Source organism: Mastacembelus armatus, chromosome 17, assembly GCF_900324485.2.
Source record: "Mastacembelus armatus chromosome 17, fMasArm1.2, whole genome shotgun sequence".
Taxonomy (NCBI): Eukaryota; Metazoa; Chordata; class Actinopteri; order Synbranchiformes; family Mastacembelidae; genus Mastacembelus; species Mastacembelus armatus.
This window is the reverse complement of record NC_046649.1, coordinates 2,969,857-2,991,054: the sequence shown is the minus strand read 5'-3', so window position 1 is coordinate 2,991,054 and position 21,198 is coordinate 2,969,857. Positions and strand designations below refer to the sequence as shown.

At 39.6% G+C, this 21,198-nt stretch overlaps 1 protein-coding gene across 2 annotated transcripts in view; it reads left to right on the top strand.

Annotated features, from left to right (window-relative positions):
• LOC113133949 (cadherin-6-like) overlaps nucleotides 1-21,198 on the top strand; it is a 70,959-nt gene that overhangs the window by 39,585 nt on the left and 10,176 nt on the right. For both annotated transcript variants that reach the window (XM_026313026.1, XM_026313025.1), the window contains 5 exons: nucleotides 935-1,108; nucleotides 8,385-8,572; nucleotides 10,087-10,337; nucleotides 17,696-17,832; nucleotides 19,136-19,257. In XM_026313026.1, coding sequence (XP_026168811.1) covers nucleotides 935-1,108; nucleotides 8,385-8,572; nucleotides 10,087-10,337; nucleotides 17,696-17,832; nucleotides 19,136-19,257 — 872 coding nt within the window. The remainder of the gene's footprint in view (nucleotides 1-934; nucleotides 1,109-8,384; nucleotides 8,573-10,086; nucleotides 10,338-17,695; nucleotides 17,833-19,135; nucleotides 19,258-21,198) is intronic.

Genomic DNA, 21,198 nt, shown 5'->3' with positions numbered 1-21,198 from the left:
GATGAAACTGGTATCAGTCTTTATATTTGACTCTGGGTAAGACAGCAAACTAACATATCTCAACAAGTGAGACTGGTAGTTTTAACAGTGTATAACTAAATAAGTGCACTTTGGCACAGTGAGGGCATGACATAGCAGAAAAAGAGGAACAAAACCACTCCATCCACAGCCTACTGTGCTACTTAAACCTACAAAATAATAATAAATATGGCATCTCATTTATAGATGGAATGCTAACTTTAATTTCTACTAGTACCACTTTTGGAGCCCACTCCTCCATATTCATTCTATCACATTGATTTTATCAGACTTGCCAATTGATACTTTCCACCAGTGCCTGTACCAACACAAGAATTTAATTAGTGTAAACAGTGTGAATCGTCCATGTCTCAGGTTACAGGAGCAAGCTGCCTTTTGTTGCAGCTCCATATCTCATTTTAAGCCAATGCATTTATTTCCTTCTACCTAAGAAGCTACAAAGAACTAGTAATGCAAAGAAAATATGCACTTAGTTTACCTTCACCCTGCATATTTATGCTACTGCCACACTGACAAAAGAAAAAGACACATGGGTTTGTTGGAATGTCTGTTATCATAAAATAAAACACAACTAAACTCAGCCTTTTCCCGATCTCATGTACTTTCTTTGTAAATAAAAAAGGCAGCCATTCATTTAGATAATCAGCACAGTAATCTCTCTCTGTCTGCTCATCTGTTTGTTTCTAATGAATAGAAGAGTCAGGGCCCTTTTCAGATTACTGCTGGCTGGAGGGAGAGTTGTACCATGTTCTGTCATGCAGAAAGTGGAAAGTGAAGACAAACAAAAACATGAACGCAAAGTACAAATTTCTGGCTTATGAACTTAAAGTTTCTGGTGAAAAGAGAAAATTAGGAGCAAAAGTCAAATGACAGAAGCTGTGTTATTTTTGTTCAGGTGTGATCCGGACAGCCTTGGGTCCTGGTGACATGGACCGTGAGCAGAGGGAACACTACCAGGTGGTGATTGAAGCCAAAGACATGGCTGGACAGAGAGGAGGGCTCACAGGGACCACGGTGGTTAACATCACTCTCACTGATGTCAACGACAACCCTCCGCGCTTCACTCAGAGTAAGCCAATGGCACTGAAGGAGGACAAATTGCATGAAAATGAGTCACACCCACGCATTAATTGTGGAGTTCAAAAGCAGGAAATGGCTGAGTAACTGTGATGCTTTTCTATACCGTGTTAGAAATGAACAACATTTCCACTGGAATTAAATTAATGTAATCATGTCTGAAGAAGTTTCTTTCTGAGATTGTTTCTGTTAACCTTTAACTTCTATAGTCAACTTTAAATTGAAAAGCACTTACTTGGCTGCAGAAGGAACAGACAATGTGGAAACACAACACGAGAATAGCTAAAATTTCACACATTTTATATTCACAAATCATATTTCCCCTCAGGAATCAATAAGGTGCTGCATTCAAATGACAGCACAGGCCACGTTATATTAAAAGTGAGTACTAGAGGCAAATTCACAAAAACACCTTTAACACACAACAGTCACTTCTGAAGGCTTTTGATATGTTACCATTTACAAGAACATTTTATGATATTACAGGAGCAGCACAGTGTGGGGACACTAATGGAAATCTTGGCCACTTGCTACATATTAGTAATTGGAGCCAACAGTGCTAAGATAATGCTGAGGGAATTTCTCTTTGGCCTACTAAATTATGTTTTAATGTTAGCAGACAACACTTGCTGTAATAATTGTGCTGTACTGCAAACAGATCAGCATGTTTTAAGCCATGTTAGTTTAAGTTGAATCAAAGTAAAGTCTTTTTTGTCATTTCAATCTGCCATAAATACAGAAAGAGTTTAGTCCAAATCACAGCAGAGATTCTGAGTTTGAAAAAACACTGATGTTAAAACATCCCCCAAAAGCCCATCATTTTTTCTGTTGTTTCTGAAGGCTAAGTAAATTTATACAGTGTAAGCATGGCAGGTATATTGCTTTGATATAGATCTTCAGGTGTAGGTGTTAAGATGCTTTCAGACAGTGATCAATTGCTCTGTTGTTCTTGGTGTAAGCATGACATTTGGCAGCAGTAGCACTGGAAGTAAAGATAGATGTTCGAATTGCCAGTGTGACTCTGTGTGTGACCACAGAAACCACACTAAGGAAAACGATGCTTATGCTGATTTTACTAGTCTGGGTTCCTTCATTCATCTTGTCCACAGCAGTGAACAGAAGCAGAAATATGTCCCACAAACTAATGTTTTAATATTAGCAAATCTTGCTGTAATAATTTTGCCATATTGCTACCAAATTCCTCTATTTTAAGCTATAACCTGTTCTATTGAGCTATATAATATGGGCTACATGAAGACATTGTAGAAAATTCCTAGGAGCAGTTTGAGGTGGAGTATCAGAGGTAGCCAGGTGCTGCTGCCTTTCATTCAAAACACAACCTGTTGTGTTTGAAAGAACCTTTTTGGTCAGTTAATACAGTAGATTCTATGTTATAGCGTCTACAGTATTGATATTATATTGAAGGTTAAGATAGAGGTTTTTAAGAAATCATTAGACTGTTTTCCTGTTCCTTGTCAAATTGAATCAAATAATGGATCAACATATGTCACTCAGAAAGCAAATCCATAAAAACAATATTCAGCATGAACTGAAAGTTTGGGTACTCCACTGACCTTTTTTCTGCTCACAGTTCCTGCTCACAACATCGTTATGGATCAGTAAATCATATTCAGCTCATACATCCAAGGCCAGAAACTGCTGCACTGCTGACATGCAGTAGACCTAATTAGGTTTCTAACTAACACTATAACTCACCCTGTCCATCACAGCAGGAACAGCATTTACTCCCAGCATGTTGATCTGTTCAAAGTCCAGTCCCTTCAGCTGAAGAAATGAAACACGTCTCTGGAAAATGATTTTGTCAGCAGTGTAGGTCCTTCCAGGAGAATTACTCCAAATGACATTAATCCTCTCCGAAAGCTTACCTAATTAATTAAATGTAATTAAACCTTAATTACAGGTACAGACTTACTGTAAATGTGTGGGCTTTGTATCAAGAAGCACAGTGTATAAGTTAAACAGCAATAACTTGTGGATTCAACAACAGCTATTTCCTATTAATAAAATCCTCTCACAATCTAGCCTTAAATTATAGTTTAGACTGCCATAGTTTAGGGCTTCATTATCTTCATTATTGTCTGCCTGTAGATTACAATTTAGAATAATCAGTTAATCATTTAGTCTCTTAAGATGTCAGTAAATAGTTAAAAAATACCCATTACAATTTACAATTACAGAGGAACATGTTCAAATCACTTTAGTACAACAATCAGTCCAAAACCCTGACACATTCTGTTTACAATCATATAACACAGAGAAAGTATTTGACAAGCTGGAACAAGACAGTGTCCTAATTAATACTGGTAAAAAAAATGAATACCTTAAAACATGGACTGTTAACATGTTGCAACTTCCCCTTCTAGAAAGAGAAAGATGGGAACAATGTCATATTATTGCTGCAAGTATCTGAAAGTATCAGTTATTAACATGCATTAAAAAGGAAAGTTTTACAGCAGCTGATTTTGTATTTTTCTTATGTTGGGAAGGCAGATTTAAAGAAAAGTCAGAGCAGTGGAGGTCAGTGTATCCCGACTATAACTAGAGGTTCACCCCAGAAACACTGCATTCTGCATTTGCCATAAGACAAGGTCTTGTCTGGCAAATGCCCATGTTTATCAGTCTTCACACCCAAAGTTTTCTTATGCAGGCTTTCTGACTAATCAGCTATGATTATTTTTCAGGCTTTAAAAGACTTTCTTTAAAGCCACACACATCCTTATACAACTGTTTTCAAAGGCTGAGTAGTACTCTGCATGACTAGTACATAGAACTTGATGTCCTAACAGGAAAATGACTGTGCTGCATTTCTCTCACATGTGTCAGAGTGACACACACTTTTCATGTGAATTTCAGGTAGGGAAAAATGGCTTTGGCACTGATTCCTATCACAACTGATCTACTCTAGTCGGCTCAAATAAATAAATAAATAAATAAATAAATAAATAAAGGCCTTTATGGATCCAGAATACTTCATTAAGTAAAACTAATGTTCAGAGTGAGAACAGATTAGCTTGTCCAATTTTGCCATCTAATGTTCATGTCTGGAACTTAATCTATAGACCTTCATAAAAAAGATATTGAGGAATATGTCCAACGTTATAATGTGAGCTTGGTAAATAAACCACAGCTAAGCCAATTATGGAGATATAATGCTGCAGGTTTTTCAATATTTCACCAAAATAACAATGTAACATGTTTTTACTTACTCAACCTCCAGTTATATATAACAATACAGTCAGTTTAGTTTTTGTTAGTTTGATAACTGAATAATCCAGACCTGGCAGCAACATATTTCAGGGTAGCTACTTTTAGCTGAAGATATAGTCCCTGTGAAAACTTGTCCTGTGGATTATCCAGAGTAACAGGAGTGCTGTCTCTGGGAAGATGTTGCTTATGAATTTTTTAAATGTCGCTGTTTAGTGCTGCAAGCCAAGACAGGATCAGGGCAAAGCAGGCAACTGGCCTGAGGAAACTAGACCCCTCTGGGGCTCTAAAGTTTTACTTTGTGGAATTTAGTTTGTGGTAATATGGTTAGCTGAAAATTGACTGCTAAAAGAACATGTAACCAGAAAATGACAAGGGCCTTAAGGTTGGCATTTTAAACTAGCGTTGAGGGTCTCTTTAGTTTTCACCCCAACTGGTCGAGGCAGATGGCCGCCCAAACTGAGCCCGGTTCTGCTGGAGGTTTCTTTTGTTAAAGGGAGTTTTTCCTCTCCACTGTCACCAAGTGCTGCTCATAAGGGAATTGTTGGGATTCTTGGTAAAGTGTCTTGAGATGATTTTATTGTGATTTGGCGCTATACAAATAACCTGAATCAAATTATTTGAATTGATATTTATTATGCTTATATGGTCTAATAAAATTATGTTGTACATTTTGACTGTATATAATAGCTTAATATAAGTTAATTATATTGTCAAATGACTTGGTGCTTGTTAGCAGAAACCTCACAGACCAATCCGACAACATAGAGAAAAGGCTGATTTTCCATCTTTTTCTGCAGTGGATTAACATTTGAAGAAATGCCTATTTTAAATGTCTGTCTGCTCCTCAGACTGCATTTACTTAAATATTTCTGTATAAGTCAGGGTTACAGTGAGGGCAAATTTATTTTGCTGATGTACTGATGATAATCATGTGGTATGAGAGTTCTACAGCACGTAGTTGGGCTAGGCCATGGACAGGATGTGTTTAAGTTGCTTAGAAAAATATGTTGCATTGTCACTCTTCTGTTCTCTTCTGGAAGTCTTCTAATGTACCTACAGTATGTCTTTACAAAATGTCTCTTGGTATTCTTAGTTTTTCTTAGATGTCAAGATGACATTTTATTTGCTGTTCTGATACAGCACAGCATTTGTCACAACTACTTTGTTTTGTGCAGTTCACTTTAACTCAGTGCTAATCTCAGTTTAGTAGATGCATAATAACAGTTGATGCTTGAGCAGAGCAACATCTGCTGCAAATGTCACAGCTTTTCATCAAGAGTCTGTGCTAGCACATGGTAATGTGTGTGTTTGTGTGTCCATCAGTAGTGATTCAGTGTCCTTAGTGGTGTAAAAGAAGTAAAAGGCTGCTCCGTTGTCTTCAATCACATCAGAAATTTCTCATCTAATCCCCTGTTATTGACATGGAGGCAGAAGATCCTCCCCTTTGTTTTCTGGCTCTCTGGCTTTCTGTAGCCATCACTTCATTTTCTAATTGCTTTCTGCCTCTTTCTCTATCTCTGCCTTGTTCAATCATAGTAACTGTATCACAGTGTCAGTACCTCCCTTCTCCTCTTTGCACGGCATTAGCGTGCACTTGCCCACTGCTTCCATCTTGAGAGCAGGGTGCAAAACGAGATCACCCTAGGATCTGCCGAACAGATTGCATGTGGCAGCATCGTTCTGTTTAAGTCACCACACGCACACACACATGCTTCTGCTCATTCCACTGAGGACCATCTGCTGATTACATATTATACGTTTCCTGTCAGTTAAATGCAAAACTCTGTCCTCACTCCGAAGGTCAGAAACTGGTTCTTACAAAGGTAGAATACACACACACACAATCACACACACATGGTGGTCCACGCATGTCAATTGATTTCACGTCACACCAGGACTCCAATCAGTGCTGTTGGTGTCAGAGCCAAGAGGCAGCACAATCTCCAACCAGCCAGAAAGAAACCTGAGTGGAGATGAAACCTGCTTCTGCTCTCTTTTCCTCTGGGCTCTTCAGGGTTTCTCCAGGTCCCACTTGTTTGTCTTAGCATTTTGCAAAGACATATGATTATATTATTTTAGAATATGTTGCAGGGTCTAAATGTGCGAAGGTTTCCTACATTGGGGCAGCTAGCCTGATATAGAGACACATATGCAAATACACATGGCTTACAGAAGCTGTGAAATGATTCTTTGCTAAATAAGATACTGGGATGTTGGCAGCTGCAGCTGTGGTGGTGTGCTTCCCCTATCTCCTGATAATATGTGTGCGTACTGTTTAGACACATGAGCACATCCTTTATCTCACAGTCCTTCTCTCTCTCTGGGGCTACACACACACAAACACACATAAAAGTGCCAAACCAGTGGCTGGGTAAGGACTATGTAGCTGCCAGGATGCATGATGCCTGCTGTGTCTCAGCAGCTTATAATTACTCACTCAAGTAGTTTATACACACCACTAGATCATTGAGGTGGTGCGCGTACACATACACAGCCTGAATAATGGAGGTATCCTGATCTGAAACTACCTCAGGCTCATATAGCATGGTGACATCTTATCTGCATTAATTTAGGTATGATTGTGTGCTTGGACTGTGTGCAGTTACTCAGAGTAGCTGCTCTTTTATACAGGCCACGGCTGCATTTGTTTCACAGTAAAGAGAGAAAATCTTAATAGCAATAGCAGCCAGCGAATACTTTTTTAAGTGATCATCAGCAGTCTAGCTGAAAGACTGGCTTCCATCAGCTTTTTTTTTTTTTTTTAATTTTTGGACCAAGAAGTCCTATTTTGTTCTTGCTTTCTACCTAAGTTTCATGATGTTCTGAGACAATAGAATGTTTTTCTTTCAGTTTATCCAGTGAATCACTGTTATTAATCCAGTTTAACAGTGCCAGTCTCTACATCCTCTGTCACACCACATCTGACTCATTGACCATATGAAAGGGTGGAATAAATACCAGTCAGTCAATGTCTACTTACTGACTCCAGAGTTGATGTTCTGGCTTGTTAATTCAGGCTTGTTTGTGCAGCAAAGGGCTTCACAGGGCGACATCAAGTAAGAAACACAAGCACCTGCTAAAGTAGACTACAGAATGAAATTCTGAAACAAATTCTCAAAGTAAAGCTCAAAGAAAACCTGAGAGGGAGACATGATGGACTTCCAGGCTTAAAAGCTATCAAAAATTGAAATTACCAACACAGTAAATTACCAACACAGTTACACAATGTAATATAGAACAAATTAGAGAAAATTAAAAGTTTCATATACATATTATGTATTATTAATGTAGATCATGTCCCCCATTGAATTTAGATGATCTAGTAGAGATATATATTCTTACTTATGTCATACACTTGGCTATATATGATGAATTTGTTCAATCTGTTTATGAGCACAAATGCAAACCCAGAAACTTTAAAGCAGCTGTAGGATTTAAACTATTCTTTACTTTGAAAGACGATGCAGTGAGCAACAGCCTTGCATGCTGCCATGGCATTTTTCTACAAACAAGTCATACCAAAATTATTCTGTCAGAGGACTCATCTGAAGAGACCATGATCGCATAGCGCCCTGAGCACTGACTGGCTTACATGGCTTCTCAGCCAAAGAAAGTTTCATAAGGATCTCCCTTGTGACTTGAGCTAATCGAAACCTAATCACATATAATTAGACACCCAAACGTTGTAGTGTAGTTTACATTATCTATAGACTGTGCTTTTTCTAAATGAGGCTGTGCACAGCAGCTGTGCACAAATGGTCTTGATTTTTCTGTAGATAAAATACTATACTGGCAACATTAATATAAATGATAAATCAAGGTAAATATTTGACATTTAATGGATTTTTGGTATAAGCACATTGTAATCAATGTGCAAAAAAACTCTCAAGCCAAGCTTTAAAAAAATACTCATGACGAGTCAAAATTATTTGGAATGATTTTAATGAATAATCACAATTCAAATACGGAGAATACACTTACAGTTTATTGTATGGCAAACACATGCAACATGGCACTTGACAGTTTTTCTGTGTTTTCAGGTATTTACCAGTTCCGAGTTTCCGAGTCATCCAAGTCTGGCACTACAGTTGGGAGAATTCAAGCCACTGACAGAGATATCGGGAAGAATGCAGAGATGTATTTCACAATTGTCAGTGGAGACGGCATGGACATGTTTGAGATCTCCACTGACAAAGACACTCAAGAGGGAGTGATCACTGTCAGCAAGGTGAGAGGGAGCACGAGTGAAGTACAGTCTCCAAGTAATAATCAGATTTGTCACATTAATCTGAAAACTATTGTGAGAAAAAGATTGTGAAACAACTTTGCATGTAAGGTGAAGAGTAAGTAGCAGGAATCACAATAAAATAATGTTTTCTGAAAACAGTTCAACTAATATAAAAGCACATAAAATGTTTAAATATCACAGAATGTAATATACAAGCAAACTGATCTATTGTAAACCATATGAAAGCCGTTGCTTTTCTAATGCCCATGTTCAAATAAGGCTGGCTTTAATTATCTTGCAATTTTTCTCACGGCATTGGTTAAAGTTAATTAATTCTAAAGCAATGATTCAGCAGATCCCACACTTTCAACTCATAAGGATCCTGCCCACGTAGTCTGTTTTACACATACTCTTAAATATGCAAAGCCTGGGCATGCTTGACAGATGAAAGAAACCAAATTAAACGTATTCATCTTTACCTTCACAACCCCCAGTCCAAGCCTTTGCAGGCACTAATACAAAGGACTGAAGCTTTTTATGTAGCTGGATTATAGAAATGATTCATGGTGTCCTCACAGAGAGTGTGTTTACTGATGTACAATCACAATTGATATTTAGAAATTCTTTTGTTCCTTTTGCTGACACAACCAAAGAAAGTCTGCAAGTTTCAACAAAGAAATAATGATATTCTGTCAGCAGGATACAAGATGAGGACAATATCCAGCATTTCTTTAAGGAAGCAAAAGCTGTGCATGTAGAGCTGCTCAAGTTAATCTGAAGCGTTGTTCTTGTTAGAAACAACAACCATGCAGCAGTCACAGCTGGTGTCAAAGAAAAGATTTCATCCACATTATGCACTTCTGAAAAACTATTATCATTTGTCATCAGATTACATCTGTCAGCTGCTTTATATCACATTTTTATTAATGTTAGATTTTTCTTCTGTAACAGTATATGATGTTCTTTTCATTCCTTCATCATTCAGACAGTTGTAGCCCTGATACAATAAAAAAATTGTGCGCTTACATTCCATGAATCCTGCTTTTGATGCTGAAACCCGCAGCCATCAAATAAGATTATTAATTGAATCAAATAATTCCCTTGCTGGCTTACAAGTAGTGTGGTGTTCTCCATTGTGTAAAGCCTGTCATTACGAGGAGTATGTACAGTATAATAAAACAGCAATGTAAAAGAATAAAATAGCAATTCAGCCTTTGTTTTAGACAATAATTGTACTGTATGTCCCATCCTGCAAAACATTAGAAAATCTGTCATGGATATTGAAAGCTGCACCTTTATGTTTTCAAGTGATTGCCTGCAATGTGAAAGGTGTCTCTCACAGTATATGTCTATTTTTTAATTCATAGTTATTTTTGGCAGGTACATATTTTGTCTCCCCAACTTTTGGCAATACAGTCTTAACATTAGTTTTATGTTTACTGCACTACCATTACCATTTCAACAAATAGTCCTCTTCAATCTCTTCTGCATCTCCTGTTTCTTTGCATTTGCAGCCTTTGGATTATGAGAAGAAGCAGTCATACACGGTAGAGATCCAGGTTCAGAACAACCAGGTGGACCCTCGCTTCTTGTCGGCAGGTTCCAAAGACATGGCCACAGTTAGGATCGGTGTTGAGGATGTGGATGAGCCTCCATTGTTCGACAAGGCAAGCTATCTGATGGAGGTGAAGGAAGACGCTATGGTGGGCGTGACCGTGGGTTCAGTCAGTGCCATGGACCCTGATGGAGCTCGCAGCATGGTCAAGTAAGGCCAAACTTCAGTATGAATTGATTCATTTTTAAAATATTTTTAAAATAGCTTATGGCCTTAAACATCAAAAGTTGATAGACAACCTTAGCATCTACTTTTAAACTTTGGATTATGTCCAAATTCCCTGGACATTAGTTAATTTTCTACATTTTTCTCACTACAGATTATATTTACATTGTTAAATTATAAGATATTTGTAAATTTTCTGATGTACAAGTGAACATTGTTTTAGTAAACTGTAAAATCCAGCTTTAGTTTCCATTTACTGACTACAGCTTCTGTCAGCTATATTTTGTGCTTTGTCTGGGAGATTTAATGGGTACTGCCTTGTAAACACAGTCTATTTATTATTTAAATCACCACCAACCACCATGTTTTTTTTTCAGTTACAGTAAGCAGAGTAGCCAGATGGGACCTGTTGCCTGTTTGAATATATTTTCCAATTTAAAAAAAAATTAGGTCTCAATAGGTCACCACTCTGGTAAACACTTTACCTGAGACTTTCTAAACTCAAAGTGGATACATTTCCCTCCAGTGTCCTACTGACTTCAGGATTTAGATAAATCTGAACCAATAAGATAAAGCTGTGGTATTTCAGTTACTGAGGCTGGGACAGTCTTTTCAGTTGCAAACCTACTTTGTGGACCCAAGTCATGCATTTTTCAATAACTAAAATTCAACTGAAAATAAATTGCATGTTTATTATTCTGCTACAGCATACATGCCATATCTGCTCAGTAAATAGCATGCCTTGTGCTCAGCTTGGATGTCTCCAGAGAACATTTTTAGCCTACAATCACTCAGATCTATTCAATCTAAACTGCATCTGCATAAAGGAATATCATCACTGTTCTACCATACACAGATAGTCGCTAACAACAGCTTGAAAACCATGAAAACAAAAGAACCAGATTTAAACAAGCACTTTAAAATTAAGTCTGTCTGCATGTTTTTCTGCTTGTTGAATGATCTAATAAACAAACAGCCACCAGGTGAAACTGCACAGCTCCTGTCAGTTTTCAGGCTAGATATGTCATTAGCTGCATTTTTCATTTTTCTTCAGTAACACAGCTAAGAAAATACTGTCTGGACGACAAGCTACAGTTAGCAGCACACAGTTGTTTCTGTCCTGCCTTTGTCAAGCTGCTGTCAATACAATAGACAAAGAAAAATGGAGCATTTCTGATATTTCCTCGTTATTTCAATAATAAAAAGAAAAAATTAACAATGCATGTTTTAATAATTGATTTATTGTGGTTTAAGTTGGAGTTACGTGTATCAGAATGAAGGGAGGAAGACTGACATATTGGAAAGCTTGCATTGCTACACTTCCTACTCTGCTATTTTAAAAGTCTAAAAGAGGTGGTAGAGTAGGAAGTTTGACTTCAAATGGACATTGATTCTCTAAAAGCTTGTGTGAAAATAGGATGAGAGTTAAGGAAAAATTGGAAGATTAAAAGATAGGTGCTATAGTGATCACTGATGACATTATAATCTGAGCCATCTGTGACGTCTACAGCTGTGTACGGAAACTACTGAGCACATACACAAGCCTTCACCTACAGGCTATATTTAAACTGTACTATCTCACTGTAGTACTGCTTACTGATGCTTGGCATCAGGATAGTTTGAGATCGTCCTGTTAGTAATTGTCCATTACTCAAATGGCGTTGATACATCCTGGGAATTTTCTGATGTTTACAAAATAAAATGTAAACTGTAAAAGTCCTCAGTAATTTGCTCTGTTCCAGCGGGTATTACAGGAGTGTTAAGAACTGTTATAAGTTGAAACATTTCTAATCTTGGAGGGCAATTTGAGTCACTGCCAAAAAAGTAATAGGACACAGCCATAAAAAGACAAATTTAGAAAACAGTGCTGTGTGAACGGAAAAAGATGAGTTGGGATGAAATAATCATTGCACAGCCTAGTGTGATGTAGTGTGGTATCAATGAATTACCATAGAATTGTGTCTTAAACTGACCTGTGGTAAAAAGGACACAGGTAGGCGCACAGTACTAACTGGGGCTGAGTCTGTATTTCTCAGCATTTACAGACAGACAGATGTTGCAATTATTCCTATGTTCCTATGCGCATTTGTGACTGTATCATCTATTCACACTGTGTCACTGAAACATGACGCAATTTTACTATTGAGTGCTTGCTAATTATGATCAAGCCTGGAGGTACAGAGGCAGTGTTTTTCAGATTCATATATCTCTTAATGGAAAACAATTATAAGAATATAATAAGATTCAGTGGTACACAATTAACAGCTAAAAGCAGTTTGATGTTATGTTTTTGAGTGAAGAGTGAAACCGGCCTTGATCCAGGCACGATGTTCATATACAGTACAATATGGGGTTCCCGTTCACAGAGCAGCTTGCCACCGCTTTGGAAGACAGAAAAAGACAGAAGCAAAGGCGTCTCAGGTCTATTATCTATGAAGTGCTGTGAAGCTGTGAATAGCTACATTCAGCAGCTAGTTCAAAAATAGAGAATGCTCTGTGAGCAGTCCACAGACAGTGGTAAGAGAGTTTCAAGTAGCTGTGATGTTTTGCGCAGGCAACACAGAGACTGAATAGGAGGAGAGGACAGAATGCAGCAGCTTCCACTGCAGCACAACTATGTGACTGCAGTTGTTAGATGATCAAGATTGGCTGCTGAACATTGCTTTTTCTCCAGTCTTACAAATCAAGTTTGTACATTCTGTTTTTTCTGTTTAGAAACTCAAAAAGTGTATAAATTTTAGGTACATGTTGCTGCTTGTTCTGTGCTTTTTGAACTGTTTATTCTTCACAGAAAGCCACGGTACTAACTGTACTGATGTTGTAACTGGGTAGGTGTCTGTGTGTGTTTCTGTGACAGTTCATGCTGGGTGGGTTCATGCCGTCCACTAAACAAATACAAGGTGATGAATTTGTGGAACTTATCCAGGAAGCAATAACAGTAGAATTAGGTTCTGTCTCAATGGGGCACTGTCCTCTGAGCTATTGCTATGAGTCTTATCCAGTTTTCTTCATCCTCCTTGGGAGGGCCCCACCTCCATCTGAACCAAGTGACCTCATCACATCTGTTTAGACTACCCTTTCTTTTCTTCAGCTGTTGCACTAAGATCACTTATTCTGTCAATATTTTTCATTCCTGGAAGATGGCTTCATGAAAGTATAGTGGTGCCAGGTTCTGCAGCCAGTGCGGGTCCAGCTGCATCTTTGGGGATGACCTGCATTTACTCTGCATGTGGTGCAAGAGTTTTAACAGCATGTGGAGTGTAACTCCCCAGTTCCTGAGGATTGTGGGTGCACCAAGTAAGCATATCCTCTGCTTGCTCTGGTGCCCCTTCCGCCACCACCCATTTGCTCCCCAATGGAGCTGCTTCTGTCCTGCAAGAAGACTCGGCCCAGGTGCTTGAGCTCACTTTGGATCCAAAACTGGATGTTTCCGCCCCTCTCTGGAAGGCTCTCCAATTGCACCCCTATGCATATGGGTAGCTACAGCAGAAGCATACTAGCCAGCATGGTAGGCAAGTGAGCTAATGTCATGTAGGCCTCCACCTCCACCTTGTTGCTGGCTATGGGCCAACTGTTACAGGGCCTCCCAGACAGTGGCCAGTTAGCATGATTTTCCGTTTTCCCCTTAAGTTGACCCACCCCTTCCTGGATTCTCAGTTAGGGCCAGTACAGACTGTAGCAGGTGTAACGCCACGTGTTGGTCTAGCCTCACTTTCTTTGCCGCATCTAGCAATCCTCTTCTTTTCCTTTCGGCTGCTCCCTTCGGGGGTCGCCACAACGAATCATCCACCTCCATTCAACCCTATCCTCTGTATCCTCCTCCTCACCCACAACAACTATCCTCATGTCCTCCTTCACTACATCCAAGAACCTCCTCTTTGGTCTTCCTCTAGGCCTCCTTCATGGCAGCTCTAACCTCAGCATCCTTTTACCAATGTATTCACTGTCCCTCCTCTGAACATGTCCAAACCATCTCAATCTGGCTTCCCTGGCTTTTTCTCCAAAACATCTAACATGAGCTGTCCCTCTGATGTCCTCATTCCTGATCCTATCCACCTCCTCCACCTCTCAAGATTTTCCTCCACCTGCTCCCTGCTCTCACAACAGATGACAATGTCATCTGCAAACATCATGGTCCACATAGATTCCTGTCTAACCTCATCTGTCAGCCTGTCCTTCACCACAGCAAACAAAAAGGGGCTCAAAGCTGATCCTTGGTGCAGTCCCACCTCCACCTTGAACTCCTGTCACCCCTACACACACCTCACCACTGTCTTACAGCTCCTACTCTCATACATGTCCTGCACCACTCGAACATACTTCTCTGCCACTCCAGACTTCCTCATACAAAACCACAGATCCTCTCTCGGCACCCTGTCATACGCTTTTTCCAAATCTACAAAGACACAATGCAGCTCCTTCTGGTCTTCTCTGTACTTCTCCATCAGCATTCTCAAAGCAAATATTGCATCTGTGGTTCTCTTTCTTGGCATGAAACCATACTGCTGCTCACAAATGCTCACTTCTGACCTCAGCCTAGCCTCCGCTACTCTTTCCCATAACTTCATTGTGTGACTCATCAGCTTTATTCCTCTGTAGTTTCCACAACTCTGCATGTCTCCCTTGTTCTTAAAGATGGTCACCAGTACACTTCTCCTCCATTCCTCAGGCATCCTCTCACTCTCCAAGATCTTGTTAAGTAGCCCAGTCAAAAACTCTACTGCCACCTCTCCTAAACACTTCCATACCTCCACAGGTATGTCATCAGGACCAACTGCCTTTCCACTCTTCATCCTCTTCAACTCCTTCTCACTTCATCCTTACTGATCTTTGCTATTTCCTACTCCACAACAGTCACCTCTTCTACTCTGTGCTCTCTAACATTTTCCTCGTTCATCAACTCTTCAAAGTATTCCTTCCATCTTTCCATCACACCTGTGGCACCTGTCAACACATTTCCATCCCTGTCCTTGATCACCCTAACCTGCTGCACATCCTTCCCATCTTTGTCTCTCTGCCTCACCAACCTGTACAAATCCACCTCTCCCTCCTTAGAGTCCAGCCTGTCATACAAATCCTCATATGCTCTTTGTTTGGCCTTTGCCACCTCTACCTTCATTTTACGCTGCATCTCCCTGTACTCCTGTCTATTCTCTTCTGTCCTCTCAGTGTCCCACTTCTTCTTAGCTAACCTTTTCCTCTTAACACACTCCTGAACTTCCTCATTCCACCATCAAGTCTCCTTATCTGCTTTTGTCTTTCCAGATGACACACCAAGTACCCTCCTACCTGTCTCCCTGATCACTTTAGCTGTAGCTGTCCAGTCATCTGGAAGATCCTCCTGACCTGCCAAAGCCTGTTTCAGCTCCTCCCTGAAAGCCACACAATACTCTTCCTTTTTCAACTTCCACCACTTGGTCCTCTGCTCTGCCCTTGTCCTCTTCATGTTCCTCACCACCAGGGTCATCCTACACACCTACACACATCCCTACTCTAAGTCCTACACTCCTGCCTCTTCTCTCTTTGCCTATGAACATGCCTTCCTCCTCTCCTTCTTTGACCAACAGTAGTCCAATTTCCACTGGCACCCTGTAGGTCAACAACACCAGTGGCGGTCGTTGTTAACCCGGACCACGACCGATCCGGTATGGAAGTCATATTTGTGATTTGCATATTTGATTTGTCTTAAATTTTACGTCGGATGCCCTTCCTGAAAACCGTCTGCATTTACCCGGACTTGGGACCGGCACATGGAGACACTGGATTGTGCCCCCTTGTGGTTGCATTTGCCGCAACTAGCAATCTAACAAAGCTAAAGACCTTGGCCTCCACCTTCAAAACCACTATCACCCATGTGACTGGTCTGGAACTCCCCACCATCCCGTCACTGGGGCAGAGCCAGGCCCTGCTGCATCTTTCTCTCTGAAAAAAAAACCCTCTTATTGGCTTTATTGTTGGCAAGTGATCTCTTGGCTCTCAGTGTCCTCATCTTGCCTGCAATTTAGGGAAGCTTGCAGTTCAGCTGTAATGCACTCTGATCCCACTCACATGCCCTAATGCCTCAACACCTCACTCCTTCAGATCTAGGGTGATCACTCTGGAGGGATTTGTCCCCGCTCCTCGTGTTTCTGAGAAGGAGGCCCAGTGTCTCCTCTGATGTGCTATGTGGAGCTCAAAGTGGATATTTGCCAGTCTGAGCAGTTTTTTTTTTTAATTATAGAGAGTTCTCTGGGCTCCACTCTCACTGGAACATTTGTCTCATTGGCTGTGCGACACTATTACACAGGTTCACACCTTTGTTTTTAGTTTAAGGACATTGTGCATTTTCACATGTCCTGGGTGCTTCGTAGGCATGACTGAGGGTGGGAAACTGAGGATGCACACTCGATTCTCCACTTGTGGCTTATGGTCCATTAATCTGGGCCATTGCTGTTAAGTGCTTGGTTCTATGGGTGTACTTATGGTGTTTGGTTCAAATCAGGTTGTAGTGTAGTGATAAGAGCACATTTTTAACTTTCAAAAACAAGTTTTGCCACCTAGATGGAGTTTGAACACATTTACATATACCTTTAAGTATTTAATACATTTATTTTAAAGTGGCTACACCGTCCTGCAAATGCCCAATTCCATCAGATCTCAGAAGCTAAGCAGGGCTAGGCTGGGTTAGAACTTGGATGGGACCCTGCCTTGGAAGACCAGGGACTGTCTTACACAAGGCAGTACGATCTTAGTGTTGGTCCCAAGCCCAAGTAAATGAGATGGTTGTGCCAGGAAGGGCATCCGGGAAAAAACATTTGCCAAAATCAATCATGTGCATCAATAGATCTGCTGTGGCAACCCTTAACGTGACCAGCTGAAAGAAGAATTGTTTGCTATCTTTCAGAGAGATCAATGTTAATCTAAAATACAAAGTTGAAGTGAAGTGAGGTTGGTTAGCCTACTTAGTATAGAATGAAAACTGAATGTAGGAAGAAACTGTTTGGCTCTGACAAAAGTAGAAAATTAAATGTGGATATGACAATGTTACAACACATAATTGTCTCTGAAAATATAAGTTGTTTCTACACTGTAGTTTATTTAAAACTTGCTAGTAGCACGTTTTAGGCCACACAGTTCAATGGGAAGCAATGAAACAGCTTTACACAGGAGTTAAGGCCCACAGTAATGCAAGAGTTCACCACATCACTTTTGAATGGGTTCTATTCACCATGAGCTCTTGTCTATCATAGATTGGGAGAAATCAATTATTTTTCCTCCTGGTGAGGCTGTACAGATACCAGGGTTAGTGTAGTGTGTAGTTAACTCGGCCCTTTCTCACCTTCTCACTGTCTTGCTTATTACAGATACTCTATTGACCGTCGCACAGACATGGACCGCCTATTCAATGTCCATCCAGGGAATGGGTCTGTGTTCCTGCTCAAAAGCCTGGACAGAGAGGAGACCGCTTGGCATAATATTTCAATCATCGCCACTGAGTTCAGTAAGTCCAGCAGGCCCAGGACTATTTGCAGAGATGATGTGATGTACTTACTGATCTTCAGTACAAATGTCTGGAGCCAGACAGGACGTCTGGTGCCACAGTGCATCATCACAGTCACCATGGAGGGAATTTATATTTAGTAATATACCACTAAATATAATATCCAGGATTGGCTGAGTGAAAAACATTAAAAGACATTTTTTTCACAAATTACTAAAAGTTATTTAAATATAAGTTAATTGATACTTCTCTAAAAATGACAGTTCAAAGTAAATTGTCTTTCCAGAAACAATGTCCTGGTTAATCTGGATAATCTACAGTCCTGAACCTGAACAGTTTTCACTGGAACTAATTTCTACAGCAGAAATAGTTACTGTTACATCAAGAAAGTGTAAAGATTATCTGAGAAACAGGAGTGCAGTTGGTGGTAGAGGCATTTCCTCGTTCACACCAGTACTCTAATACTTCTTTATCAAGCCATGAGCACCTCAGAGAAACTTCCATTTAAAATGCAATGATTCTGCTCATCATGCTGCTCCCTGTAAGTTCGGATGAGAAATTAAGTACAGAGCACAGGAAATGGCTGATACTAGACTACATTAACCAGCATGGTTTTCCTGGCTCAACATTCTCAGTCTATAGCCAGTGCAAAGAAATGAACATACATCTTTGTGAAACAGAAGAAACTATATTGCAGTGTTGCTAAGTGTTTAGTCCCTGCTGGCCACTGATGATTTTCTTATAAACACAATTAAAACACTGAAGCATGCAAGATTAAAAGAATGGAATCCACAATATATTGCTTTTGTTTAGATTCTGTTGAATTAATGGTTTTTCTACTTTGAGTTTTTATTAACATCAAATAACCTCAGTTTCCACAAACAATTTGACAGAGGCACAAGTGTGAAATGGAAGCCTGATTGGTTTCCTGGCTTGAACTGAGACATGCTGTGAAAATTACAGGACTGTACTTGGACTTGGACATGGGCTCAAAAATAGTTTTTGGCCAATTTTTATGTAATCTATTTTGAAAACCTATTGTGTTTTCTTTCATGTTTTCATCTTTTAGCTTTTTACTTTTATGTGCGAGCTCTGAGGTTAAAGAGACAACGTGAGCAGGAGGGAAAAGAAGTTAAGATGTGGCTCAGAAAAGTGGCTGAATAGTGCTCTAACTACATCCCCCATAACTGCTGACAAGGTGCCTTTAAGCAAGGCACTAATCAAGCTATAAATAGAAGTTATGGTTGTAGTGGATGGCTTGAAGTGTTCTCAGCATGAAGTCATTCCTGTGCTTGCCTTCCAGATAACCCCCGTCAGAGCAGCCATGTTCCCGTTTACATCCGCTTGCTGGACATCAACGACAATGCCCCCACCTTCGCCACCATTTACGAAACCTTTGTCTGTGAGCGAACCAAGGCTGGTCAGGTACTGTAGCTGCATCACTTCACAAATTTAAAATATAAAGCTACCATATCAGTTAGATAGAAGGCCTTCCTTTCAGTGACTGGCAGTCACATATAGTGACCCTCTTGTTCCCTGGGGACAAGAAGAGAGATGTTTTGTGTGTCTGTGCACCAAACCAAACAGTAGTTCAGGGTCTCTCTTCAGAATCTGGGTGTTTTCTATATTTCTCTTTGACAAATGAGAAAGGAAAATGTAAGAACTAATGGATTCCTTAAAAACTGATGATCTGCAAAGCTCAGCAAATCCAAGAATTATACCTGATCCCGAAAAGAACAGAGCCTAACTGTGAAGACCCATGCTTCTTCACAAAAGAGTAATAACAATAAACAACCACAGTTTCATTGCATCCAGTTTTAAACACTGGTTATTTCCTCAGCAGTGGTCTGATTAATACTACTATGGCTGCTGAGAATTTGTGAAGAAGCTGCTAATTATTATTTCACCTCAGTCAGCAGAGGGTCTCTGTTGGGAGAGATGACAGACAGACCACACAGTGGAACAGGACAGAACTGCACTGCAAGGAAGAAACTAGATTAGATTTTAAATTGACATACTGTAATAGTCCCATGCAATAAACACTGGCATCACCTTTATGGTGCAGGTTTATAAACACTTTGTTGCTATAGCTGTTGTTAAGAATGTGGAACTGCATGTATGTTGTGTCTGCTTTCAATTTATTGGTCTTATAAGCAAACTTAGCACGGACAGTTGGGCAGCAAGATTAAATGATTATTCTGGTTTATTATTGCATCTTAATGGAATAGTTGTGGCTATCATTTTAATCAATAATAGCCAAAACATTTCATTCACCCGCCAATCACCAGTGACAAAGCGCAATAAAAGGTTCAGTGGGTAAAGACTTACAAGCTTTCAATTAGTCATTTAAAGAAAGTCACAGTTAAAGTTATTTGAAAGAGAAAACTAAGGTTATTATCCAAATTGTTTATAGTTTATATCTATCAAACCTCACAGATTGACGTTTGACTACCAAACTTCTGTGCACACAGTTTTCCTGAACAATGATGGATTACTAGCAACATTCCTGCTTCATCACTTTTCACCCCACGAATCTGTTCATCTGTTTGAACATCTCTGATTGCTTGTGTTCATTGAGCCACGTTTTGTTATCTTGCCACATTTGCACATCCTAGCAATACTGTCAGTGAGTACAATTTTATCAACATAACTGATATAAATGATTGACAAAGCTGAAGACTGGCAGCACCACACCTAGATTTTACAAATACTAATGAGTCGTCCAACATATCCACCACATTAAACTGTAACTTTAAGAACTAACCCTAACAGTACACACACAAAGTGGTATACTGCCATTGACTGCTAATTCAAAAGGGACTGTTATGTGCCAATACTGCTGTATGAAACATCAACCTTGAATGACCTCCAGTACAGAGCCGGCTTTACAGCCTGCCCGGAGCAGGGGTTACTCTAGTTATTGTGCAGCGATGTGCAAGAGGCTAAACTGTGTGGGTAATCCCTTTTATGAATAGAAAAACACAGCATTTGCACAGAATCAGCCATTATGACCACAATGAGTTTGATGCTTTATGCTTCCTGTTTTTGTTTTTTTTTTTTACTTTTTTAAATTTTATTTTTAAATACATTTATTTCCTGATTTAGGTGTGTGTGTGTGTGTTTATGTTACACAGTAACAGGGCAAAAATTGACATATAATGGATAATTTTAAGTAGCTTTACCTCATCGTCCTAATTGACTAACTTTACTGTTCAATGGTAAATGGGTTTTACTTTGTTAAACATCTGTAATAGTAAATATTAATATCCATCAAAAATTAGAATTTGGACAATTTAAATAATATTGTGGTCGTCTGTAATTCCACTTGATATGATTCAGTGTAGATTCAGCTAATGTGATTAATAC